The sequence below is a fragment of the Saccopteryx bilineata genome, chromosome 3, assembly GCF_036850765.1.
Source record: "Saccopteryx bilineata isolate mSacBil1 chromosome 3, mSacBil1_pri_phased_curated, whole genome shotgun sequence".
In the NCBI taxonomy this organism is placed as follows: domain Eukaryota; kingdom Metazoa; phylum Chordata; class Mammalia; order Chiroptera; family Emballonuridae; genus Saccopteryx; species Saccopteryx bilineata.
Genome location: NC_089492.1, coordinates 149,990,272 through 150,003,065, shown reverse-complemented (window position 1 = coordinate 150,003,065; position 12,794 = coordinate 149,990,272). Strand labels below are relative to the sequence as shown.

General features: G+C 41.0%; 1 protein-coding gene across 1 annotated transcript; it reads right to left on the bottom strand.

Moving 5' to 3' along the window:
* Positions 1-398: 398 nt before the first annotated feature.
* On the bottom strand, positions 399-1,666 carry LOC136330630 (glyceraldehyde-3-phosphate dehydrogenase-like). Its single transcript, XM_066267718.1, has one exon. It carries the CDS (start codon positions 1,594-1,596, stop codon positions 595-597), a length of 1,002 nt encoding a protein of 333 aa, XP_066123815.1. The 5' UTR covers positions 1,597-1,666; the 3' UTR covers positions 399-594.
* Between the last annotated feature and the right edge of the window lie 11,128 nt (positions 1,667-12,794).

Below are 12,794 nucleotides of genomic sequence, written 5' to 3'. Positions count from 1 at the left end.
TAAGAAGGCAACATCACAGCCAAATTAGACAATGGTGCATTCAGTAACTGTGAAAAAGCTGTGTAATAAATATATACAATCTCACACATTATGATGTCATATTTCATGTTGTTGTATAGGTCTAAATCTAATTTTATTCACCCGACATTCAATGACTGTATTGAACTTTTAATTTTTGCAAGATGCTAGCCTAGGAAAATAAAATTATATGTTTTTATGCCTTAGATATAAACTGGCCTTAATTTGAGGTAGGAGGAAGGGAAACAGCAACTGGAAAGGAAAATGAGACTTCTAGTGCCCTCCTGAATAAACATGCTATCCTAGTAGTTCAGAAAAATTCTACAGTCTTGAGACAATGGAAGAATGAAACCTCAAATGGAATACTTCCTTTTTGGGGGGGGTATAGTGAACTTTATTGATGTTACATGACAAAGCAGGGCTTTCTAAGCCCCTCCCCTTCTTCAGGGGGTCTGGGATGGAAACTGTGCAGGTCAGGTTCTCAGTATGTTGGGGAATGGATCTGGGGCAAGGACTTCCCAGCAGCTGAGGGCTTCTCTTTCTTCCTCTTGCTGGGACTGGTGGTCCAGGAGGCTCTTACTCCTTGGAGGCCATGTGGACCATAAGGTCCACCACCCTGTTGCTGTAGCCAAATTCATTGTCATACCAGGAGATGAGCTTGACAAAGTGGTCATTGAGGGCAATGCCAGCCCCAGCATCAAAGGTGGAGGAGTGGGTGTCACTGTTAAAGTCGCAAGAGACGACCTGGTCCTTAGTGTAGCCCAAGATACCCTTAAGAGGGCCCTCTGATGCCTGCTTCACTACCTTCTTGATGTCATCGTACTTGGCATCCTTTTCCAGGTGGCAGGTCAGATCCACAACTGACATATTGGGGGTGGGGATACGGAAAGCCATGCCAGTGAGTTTCCCATTCAGCTCAGGGATGACCTTGCCCACAGCCTTGGCAGCGCCAGTAGAAGCAGGGATGATGTTCTGGGCAGCCCCTCGGCCATCACACCACAGCTTCCCAGAGGGGCCATCCACGGTCTTCTGGGTGGCAGTGATGGCGTGGACTGTGGTCATGAGTCCCTCCACAATGCCAAAGTTGTCATGGATGACCTTGGCCAGGGGGGCCAAGCAGTTAGTGGTGCAGGAGGTGTTGCTGACAATCTTGAGGGAATTGTCATACTTGTCTTGGTTCACACCCATCACAAACATGGGGGCATCCGCAGAAGAAGCAGAGATGATGACCCTCTTGGCTCCACCCTTCAAGTGAGCCCCAGCCTTCTCCAAGGTAGTGAAGACACCAGTTGACTCCACAACATATTCAGCACCAGCATCACCCCATTTGATGTTGGCGGGATCTCGCTCCTGGAAGATGGAGATGGACTTTCCGTTGATGACAAGCTTCCCGTTCTCAGCCTTGACTGTGCCTTTGAACTTGCCATGAGTAGAATCATACTGGAACATGTAGACCATGAAGTTGAGGTCAATGAAGGGGTCATTGATGGCAACAATATCCACTTTGCCAGAGTTAAAAACAGCCCTGGTGACCAGGCGCCCAATACGGCCAAATCCGTTCACTCCGACCTTCACCATCGTGTCTCAGAATTGTGGCTGGCACTGCGCAGGAAGACGTGGCTATCTACCGAACAGGAGGAGCAGAGAGCACTGGAATACTTCCTTTTATTTCTCAGCCACCTTGGGAAAATGCCTGTGTTCATAGCGAGGTCTCTCAATATGATAGCATACTAATCGGTACAGGTTCTTGAGATAATGGCAGCTCACCTGGTGAAGCAGGCAGCCTGCCCATCAAGTTCAGATCCACATAGCTCCTGAATTACAATCAGAGACTGTGTTCACACCTTGAAACCAATCCATCACTCTCATCTCCTGCCTTAAAAATAAATTAAAGTAATAGGTGAAGGCACTGCATGACTCAAACCATGTGGATCTCAACAACTATGTCCTATTTACTCTCACAAAATAGTTAGACGTGGCATTGGACCCAGCTTTTCCCATCAAAACTAAAAGATAATTTCTATACTACATACTAACTCTTCATAAACTAAGAAAGTCTAGTCATTTATGCAGTATACTAAATACTTAGACCTTACTTGACTTGAAAACATTTTTGAATAGAAATAGCTATCTCAGAATCACATTGCTTGGGTGTATAATGGAAAAACAATAGCTGTGTAACATCAGAGTTTTCTTACTTTGCAGAGCAGGTACACAGAAACAGGATAAAATTCTTAGATATACCAAAGCACTGCCTGAAACTCTTAATAAGAAAGAATAGCAGATGATACTTTGCTGACTTTCTGGTAAATAACATTATTTCTAGGAAAAACAAAGTCATGTCATCAAAATCTTAAGTGACAAACTCTCCCTTGGTTACAGGAGCACAAAAAAGATGTATCAGGAGGCTCATGAGCATAGAACATAATACTCTGTAGTTGTTAAAAATCCTAATGTAGCCTGACCTGTGGTGGCGCAGTGGATAAAGCCTCGACCTGGAAATGCTGAGGTCGCCGGTTCGAAACCCTGGGCTTGCCTGGTCAAGGCACATATGGGAGTTGATGCTTCCAGCTCCTCCCCCCCTTCTCTCTCTCTCTCTCTCTCTCTCTCTCTCTCTCTCTCTCTCTCCCTCTCCTCTCTAAAATGAATAAATAAAAAATTTAAAAAAAAAGAAATTAAAAAAAAAATCCTAATGTATACATGTGCTTAGTGACATAAAACAGTGTTCACAATGTATACTATTGGGGGGAAATCATATAATAAACAATTTTTATGATAAGATCCCAGCCATTCCTGTGTTGACATGGGAATAGAAAATGACCTAGATAGAAATCCTTTGAGTTGTTACATTATATGCAAAGTACGTATAACAATGCCCAATACATAGTAAACGCTATATAAGAATCTCTGCTATTTCTATTTGGCACAGTAATTGGCTCTGATTGTGAAATTATGAGTCATTTTCCTTTGTTATCTACTTATGCTTATTTACTTTCCCCCTTTAATTAACCTGCATTCATTTAAGAACATTTACAATAGAATATATAATTAAGATCAACCTTATTAAAAATCATTTTCACATCCAGTAATCCCAATCCAAGAAAACGGACCCACATCATAAATCCTTCAAATAATGGTATACCCAATAATTTTTACTCAATGGCATTTAAGGTAGAACTTGGTATGAAAAAAAAGCTCAGGGTATATAGGAAAGAAAAGAAACATGAAATGTTTTGACATCTGAGTTTTCTGTGTTGTACTATGAAAAAAAATGTTTTACAGAAGTTTCTGACCCCAATAAAAAACCCATGTGTAAACCACACTGTCTCCCTAACACAGAAAGCAGCAGGATCCACTGCCACTCAAACAACAGTTATTTACTAACAGCATTTCACATTTATCCTATCACTTACTAGGTGCCCCAAACTCTCCTGAGAGCTTCATGCTTCATCTCATTTAATCCTCCCAACAGCCTTCTGAGAGGGGTGTTCTTTCCAAACTTGAAGGCAGAGAGAGATGAAGCACAGAGAGGTTAAGTAACTTATCCAAGGTTACACAGCTGGTTAGTGGAGCCAGGATTTGGACATAGACAGATCCTCAGCCCCAGCTTCCAGGCACTAGTTAATTGAACATCACTATGTGTAAAATGCTAGGCACATCGTGGAACAGATGACTGCCCCAACACACAAAACCCCTGATCTGCTAAGGCCTGGATCTCTTACAATTACTCTCAGTTAATCCTCTTCCAACTTTCAACCTGAGCCCCTACCTCAAGAACCACAGTCATTATAACTGCACTTACCATGACTACCATCAGAACTCTAATTGCCAAAGCTTTGTTCCCACTCCTGGCTATATGGGGGGAAATGTATTCTTCTGGTTCTGACTTGTGATTTAAAGTATATTTCCTCATAAAAGGTTAGTGTGGGAGAAGACAAGATGGCGCTGGAGTAGGTGGACATACCAACATCCACCTCCCAGAACCAAAGTGGATTACAAACTAATTTTAAGAACTGTCATCTGGAAAAACCAACATTAGACTAAACTAAGAGGACTCTTCAACCAAGGAACACTGAAGAAGCCACACTGAGACTGGTAGGAAAAGCAGAAATGCAGAGAGGGCTGCCCAGCTCCCCAGAGTGAATGGCAGCCAGGAGAGACTCGCGTGGTGGGAAGTGAGTTTAGCAGAGAAAAGAGGTGCCTGAATTCCAAGAACAAAGCCCCAGCCTGCAGCCCCAGAGCCTAGAAGAGGCATATGGACAATATTTAGCTAGAAACAAGTCAGGATACTGTTTGTGAGAGAGAGACTGATTTCTCAGACCCAGGATTCTTCTTAAAGGGACCGTGCAGAACACCTCTCTCACAACCACTCACCTAGGGCTCTAGGGGATGGGGAGAGAGGAGAGGACTGGAGTAGCAGGAAGAGAGTGTAATCTAGGAGGCACAGGGAGAAACATTTAGACAGTCACCCTAACCCCTGGGATGAGTCACTCCCCAAATCTGAAGTGAATATTTCCCCTGGAAACAGTAATACCAGCAAAGGGAAGCAGGACACCATCCAAACAAGCTCTCCCACGGCACTCAGAGCAGAGTTGCTTAGAAGGAGGGAGCTTTCAAGACTACAGTAGTGCGTGTTAGGGTCTGAGCTGCAGCACCCGCACCCCACACTCCTGAGGGCTCGCTGGAGGGCGGGCAGCGGTGGGACGTGAAAGCATGGTTCTGTCGGCAAGGGCAGAAGCCAGCTGGCCACCACTGAGGCCCAGGTGTGAGCTCAGTCTTGCCCGGCTGGGGAGGAGGGTGTGTGCAAAAGCGGTCAAGCCCAGCTGTGGGCAGCCTGCAATCCAGCCTGCGGGAGAAGGGCAGAAACCCTGGAAGGGATGGAGACCAGCATTGTGCAAGGGTGCAGGAGCACAGCCTTGCCCCGCCCGTGGAACCAAGGCTTGTGGCCTGACTTGGGAGCCGGCTCCTCCCACAGGGGTGGAGCCAAAAAGCCAGAACAGGCAGAGTCCCGCTACTGAGCATGGGCACGCAGTCCGTCTGGCCTGTGCAGCTAAGGCTTGCAGCTGTTCCATGAGCGAGCTCCTTCTGCAAGGGCAGGGCAAAAGCCTGGAAACAGGCGGAGACCCACAGCTGAGCAAAGGTGCTCGCCCCTGCCCTCAGGGCAGAGCATAACACCATGCACGGGGGCCAGGAAAAGGCCAAGGCCACCAAGGCTTGTACACCCTAGCATGTGATCACAGCCACTTCCATGAAGGAGAGGCGGAAACCATAGCAACAGCCCCAGTGGGCAGGCTCTGGCAACACCCATACCCAATCACCCTAGGCAGCAACAGCAGAGGGGGTGGTGGGCCTGCAGATAGACCATACCTAGGGAACAGAGGCCACACCCAGTGGACTCCAGTGGCCAAAACCTTCCTTTACACAGAGAAAATGAGAAGGCAGAGAAATGCAACACAAATGAATCAAGAGAAATCCCCAGAAAAGGACCTGAATGAATCAGATATAACCAAATTACCAGATGCAGAGTTTAAAATAACAATTGTTAGAATGCTCAAAGATATTAGAACAACAATAGATGGTCATTACAAACACCTAAATAAAGAGATAGCAAATATAAAAAATGACATTGAAATAATAAAAAGGAATCAGTCAGAAATGACAAATACAATATCAGAAATGAAGAACACAATGGAAGGAATTAAAAGCAGGGTGAATGAAGCTGAGAATCGAATGAGTGAGTTAGAGGACAAGATAAATGAAGGCACAGAAGCAGAGCAGAAAAAAGAAAAGAGACTCAAAAAGTCTGAGGAAACTCTAAGAGAGCTCTATGACAACATGAAGAGAAATAACATCCACATCTTAGGGGTTCCTGAAGAAGAACAAGAGAAAGAACAAGGGATAGAGACTTTGTTCAATCATATCATAGCTGAAAACTTCCCTCAATTAAAGCAGGAAAACATCTCACATGTTCAAGAAGCACAGAGAAGTCCATTAAAGAGAAACCCAAAGAAATCTACACCAAGACACATCATAATTAAAATACCAAAGCTAAGTGATAAAGAGAAAATATTAAAAGCTGCCTGAGAATAAAAGGCTATCACCTACAAAGGAGCCCCCATAAGGATGACTTCCAACTTCTAACAGAAACACTTGAGGCCAGAAGGGAATGGCAAGAAATATTCAAAATAATGCAGAACAAGAGCCTACAACCAAGACTACTTTATCCAGCAAGACTATCATTTAAAATTGAAGGAGAAATAAAAAGCTTTCCAGACAAAAAAAAAACTCAAAAAATTCACTACAACCAAACCAAGTCTGCAAGAAAAGCTAAGGGGCCTGTTGTAAACAGATCAAAGTAAAAAATAGCAAAAGAGGAATACAGTTTTAAAGAATAAAATAGCAATAAACAATTACCTATCAATGATAACCTTAAATGTAAATAGATTAAATGATCCAGTCAAAAGACACAGGGTAACTGCGTGGATAAGAAAACAGGACCCATACATATGCTGTCTACAAGAGACACACCTTAAAACAAAAGATGCACATAGACTAAAGATAAAAGGATGAAAAAAAATATTTCATGCAAATGGAAATGAAAAAAAAAGCTGGGGTAGCAATACTTATATCAGACAAAATGGACTTTAAAACAAAGACTATAGTTAGAGATAAATAAGGTCACTACATAATGATAAAGGGAGCAATCCAACAGGAAGATATAACCATTATAAATATCTATGCACCTAATATAGGAGCACCTAAATATATAAAGAAGACTTTGATGGATTTAAAGGACGAGATCAACAGCAATACTTATAGTAGTAGGGGATTTCAATACCCCACTAACATCACTAGATAGATCCTCAAGAAAGAAAATTAACAGAGAAACAGCAGACTTAAAGCACATACTAGATCGACTCGATTTAATAGAAATCTTCAGAACCTTTCCCCCTAAAACAGCAGAATATACATTCCTTTCAAGTGCTCATGGTACATTCTCTAGAATAGACCACATGTTAGGGCACAAAAGTGGTCTCAACAAATTTAAGAAGATAGAAATCATATCGAGCACTTTCTCTGATCTCAATGGCATGAAATAAGAAATAAACCACAACAGAAAAACTGAAAAATACTCAAACACTTGGAAACTAAATAGCATGTTACTAAATAACGAATGAGTAAACAATGAGATCAAAGAAGAAATTTAAAAATTCCTAGAAATGAATGATAATGAGCATACATCAACTCAAAATTTATGGGACACAGCAAAAGCAGTCCTGAGAGGGAAGTTCATAGCATTACAGGCATACCTCAAGAAGCTAGAAAAAGCTCAAATAAACAACTTGACCCTACATCTAAAAGAACTAGTAAAAGAACAGCAAGTAAAGCCCAGAGCTAGTAGAAGGAAGGAAATAATAAAGATCAGAGCAGAAATAAATGACATAGAAGCTAAAGAAACAATACAGAGGATCAATGAAACCAGGAGCTGGTTCTTTGAAAAGGTAAACAAGATCGATGAACCTTTAAAGAGACTCACCAAGAAAAAAAGAGAGAGGACTCAGATACATAAAATTAGAAATGAAAGTGGAGAAGTAACAACTGACACAGCAGAAATACAAAATATTGTAAGAAAATACTATGAAGAACTGTACACCAAAAAACTAGAAATCTAGATGAAATGAACAAATTCCTTGAAACATATAATCTTCCAAAAATTAATCTGGAAGAATCAGAAAACCTAAACAGACCAATTACAACAAATGAGATTGAAACAGTTATCAAAAAACTCCCAAAAAAGAAAAGTCCTGGGCCTGATGGCTTCACAAGTGAATTCTACCAAACATTCAAAGAAGAACTAACTCCTATCCTTCTCAAGCTATTTCAAAAAATTCAAGAGGAAGGAAGACTTCCAAGCTCCTTTTATGAGGCAAGCATAATTCTGATTCCAAAACCAGGCAAAGACAACACAAAAAAAGAAAATTATAGGCCAATATCCCTGATGAATTTAGATGCTAAAATCCTCAACAAAATATTAAAAAACTGGATCCAGCAATATATGAAAAAAATCATACACCATGATCAAGTGGGATTTATTCTTGTGAGGCAAGGCTGGTATAATATTTGCAATCAATCAATGTGATTCATCACATAAACAAAAGGAAGGAGGAAAAAAACATGATAATTTCAATAGATGCAGAAAAAGCATTTGATAAAATCCAGAACCCATTTCTGATCAAAACTCTCAGCAAAGTGGGAATACAGGGAACATACTTCAACATAATAAAGGCCATCTGTGACAAACCCACAGCCAACATCATACTCAATGGGCAAAAATTAAAAGCAATCCCCTTAAGATCAGGAACAAGAGAGGGGTGCCCCCTTTTACCACTCTTATTCAACATAGTTCTGGAAGTCCTAGCCACAGCAATCAGACAAGAAAAAGAAATAAAAGCATTTACTGTATTTTGTCAAACCTTTCAAATGTATGTGTATTTCATACAATCTTTAAAGTCAAGGTATTATTAAAGTGTACCCAGCAAATATTTTAAGGTCAATTTAAAAAAATTCAAAAGGGGAGAGTCATATCCTGGAACTCCTATGGGTCTACCATATCATGCTTTTTACTTAAAAATTTTTAAATTTCTTTTGAATGCTGATGAACAGGACATGCCAAATCTCTTTCTCTTGCAAACTACTATCTTCTTTTATTTGATCCATCTAATAACACTGTTTTGTCTTTTTGCAAATAGCTCCAGATATAACGAAAATGTTTATATATGCGGATGGGGATCCTGAAACCCCTCAATGAGATATTCTGAGCATGGTTTTTAAGGCACAAAGAGGCAGAAAAAGCCCAATAGAGATCAGGTGAACTACCAGCTTTTAGGATAGGCCCTTAAAGGTTCCAATGCCCCAAAGGGATCTCACAGGATTCCATCTGGGTCCTGCTTCAATAGTGAATAGGAAGGTCATTGAGCTAAAGCCTGCCAGGCTTACATGACTTTGCTGTGAGGAATAAGGGACACTGGAAGGTAGGCTTTCCCCTCGCTCCTTTAAGGGAGGATTCAGTCTCTTCCAGCCCTGCTCCAGCCACCTATGACCTAACCTTGCTCAAAATGCTGGGGTTTGCCACTGACAGCTGAAGGGGCCCAGGGCCATCGGCCCCATCTATGGCACTGTGGACAAGCCTAGGGTATTTCTTCCAAGAAGCAGGTAAACTGATATCACTTGCACAAGAGCCACTTAACTATGTCTTGCCTGAATAGTCAGGTTTTTTATTCTTCCCTCGAAGATCTCTGTTGTGGGTGTTGACAGTCCTATTTTCTGCTGCTTTGTTTAATATACAGTGTTTCCTTTATTCCTTCTACCTCAATGCCCCACTCATATTTCAGGCTGGGACCTACTTCTAATTTAGAGCTCTCTTTCCTCCTTTTGCCAACTTCTATTATGAATTTACCTCTGCCAACCAGTTTAGTGTAACCCAAGGTTCTCTTTACCACGCCACAGTCACAGAGCTCCAGGGAAAAGCAACCTGGTCTCATTTCTCCAGGCAGAGGAGAACAGAAGCTCCATCTCCACACATGCTGCAGATGGCTTTTCCAGTCTACTTGAATCATTACTAGCTAGAAGCAGTGGTCATTGGGACTTGGATGTGAGCTGCAAAGTATAGAATTGTGACAACAATTCCAGTGCCATGTGGACTTTTCCTGGATATGGACTTTTCCTAAACTCATGCTCCTTGTGACAGCTCCTAATGGATTGAACTGGGGTTGGATTCGCAGGGATTTGGAATGGTGTTGGTGCCAACTTGGACTTGGTGAACATGTTAAGGACACTACTCTTTTAAGGATTCTTGCTGTATTGGCCAAAAGTTTGCTTAAAGGCTTTAATCACCGTAAAAAAAAAAATAGAAGACTGGATAAAGAAGATGTGGCACATATACACTATGGTATACTACTCAGCCATAAAAATGATGACATCGGATCATTTACAACAAAATAGTGGGATCTTGATAACATTATATGGAGTAAAATAAGTAAATCAGAAAAAATCAAGAACTGCATGATTCCATACATTGGTGGGACATAAAAACGAGACTAAGAGACATGGACAAGAGTGTGATGGTTATGGGGGAGGGGGGGAGGAAGGAGGGAGGGAGAGGGAGGGGCACAAAGAAAACTAGATAGAAGGTGACGGAGGACAATCTGACTTTGGGTGATTGGTATGCAACATAATTCAATGACAAGATAACCTGGACATGTTTTCTTTGAATATATATACTCTGATTTATTGATGTCACCCCATTTAAAGTAATAAAAATTTATTTATAAAAAAAGGTTAGTGTGCATAATACTTGTCAATATTATTGATCAGATAAATGTTACATTAACTAAGCCTTTTTATTGGTTATTCTGGAAATTTGAGCACCATTTTACCATGGTTTCAAATAAAAAGTATATTCTTTTATGGCACCATTTTATTTTTAATACAAAATAATTAAACTTTCCCCCCTTTTAGAGTCCAGTCTTACAACACATATAGCTTCATGTAATCACCACCATAATCACGATACAGAACAAAAATATACTGTTAATAAAAGAGGCTTATCAACAAACTTAAAAGCAATCCCTGTTATAGTATAAGTAGTTCTTGTTCTGCGTCTTCCAAATGATAAGGTTTTCCCTCCTTCCTAAGACAAATGCATTGAGTACAAAAATAGAAAGGCTTGGTATATTTTTATGAAACATATTTTTACAGCTGTGACATTTTATTCTTTACAGATATTTAGAGGCTGAGGTTTTATAGGGGCTCTATCAAAACAGGTGCAATTCTTTCCGTGGCAGAGTTTTGACAAGTGTGGGAATTATGAAAAGAGCACCGTCCCCACTCTACACATGCCTGGACACGGCTTACCCACAGACAAGGGCTGGGGGGGGAGGTCTCTGCATGATCAGGTATAGGTTTATCTAGCATTCAAAGACACTGGGAAATGTGTTCTGTATTTATAAAACTATAACTGAAGTTTCTTATATTAAAACAAATAAAAAGTAAACAATGGCCGACTCCAACAAACTAAAAAAGGTAGTCTTAAATCTCATTATTAGCTCAAGCTTTGTATGGGTTGTAGAAGCTACCTGAGCCTTTCTCCCCTTGCCACCCCCAAATCATTTGGTACAGGGTCAAAGAATGGCCAGTGAGTCACTTCCAGATCCTAACATTCTCTAGGTCTTTTCTAACCTCAATGTCAGTGTTCATATTCTGAATTCATGGGGGAGAAAAACCTCACCTCAGGTCTGGTACCACCTGAGGGCTGTGAGAAGTTACTTCAGTGCTATTTATTTGATAGAAGGCAAATAAATAATATTCATGCTCCTACACTTCTCCATACCCTCCAGTGTAATGTGCTGCCTAAAATTCACATTATTAGAAATTTATTACAACAACCTGAGACTTCTATTTTTAGAAAAAACCTCTACTAAAGCATATATGCTACTATATAAGACAACAGTCATATATTAAACTATGTCACTCTGAAATCTCAGCTTTAATTGAGTGTACTTGAATTGTTTTATAATGGGACAGAAAGCAAAAAGAGTTCCTACTGCCATAGACAGATATTGATTTGGATGAAGAGGGATTGTGGAGACATATATCAGAGACTCACACAACTTTGAAAGGAAGCCAGGACTGAGTGGGACAGCAGAGCAGCAAGAAAGTACCACAAAGGAAGTGGGTTTCTACAGGGGAGTGTGAAGAAAGAAGAAAAAATAGCAAAAGGGGCCCAAAGGTAATTCACTAAAGCCGGCCTTATCTCCTTCACCTTTGCAGGGGCACTGGTGGCGTGCCCCTTCCTGCGTTCTAAGTACACCACAATCTCATTTTTTAAAAATGATATAGGTCAACTTAACAAAGGGCAAATGACAGAGCTGAAACAAATTTCCCTAGGTTTAGCCAGAGGAAGTTTCATTAGAAGTCTAAAACCATGAGCCAGTACAAACAGGACCGATGAAAGTGTGGGAGAGAAGAAACATGAGAAGGACCAAGAAAAAAGGGTGTACCACTGTTATTATTCTGCTGCAGATGACACATAGAAGTAAGTCCGTAGGAATTTTGCATATTAATAGTCTAGCCTACAGACATTCCATCTTGGCTGGCTCCAAATTACAAAAATAACCATGAAGCAAGACCTCACTAGGCTCAAGTGCTGGACATACAACTCTCTACAGATTTGGATTTGGAGGTCGCCATCCTATATAGATCTGTGCTGCATCCTGTTCACGTAAGAGCAGGTGATATCAGATCAAAATTGGACTTTACTGCTTATCTATACCCCCAGCTAAAGAAGACACCGCCACCTCTCTTTCTTCAAAGGCAGCCCCCACAACCAGCCACTTCACCCCTTACTCATTTGGTCATAAAACACTGGGGAGGGCTGCACCCACTTGTGGCGGGTACAGTGGTATTAGTACAGGTACAGAGATGAACAGGACACAGTTTTTCCCCTGGAGGATCTTACAGTCTAATATGGGAGACAGACATAAAACAACCACAGAATGTGGTAAATAATATAACAGAAATATGTATAGAGTGCTACTAGAATACAGGAGAATGACTAAAGTAAAAAAAAAAAAACCACAGTAACATTTGGTTTTAAGAAGAATTAAGAATTTGCCTGGCTAACAAAAAGAGACACAAATACAAGGAAAAGGATTATGCAAAGATAAAGGATCATCAAAGAACATACGTTCAAGATATGGCAAGTGTCTGTGGTTGAA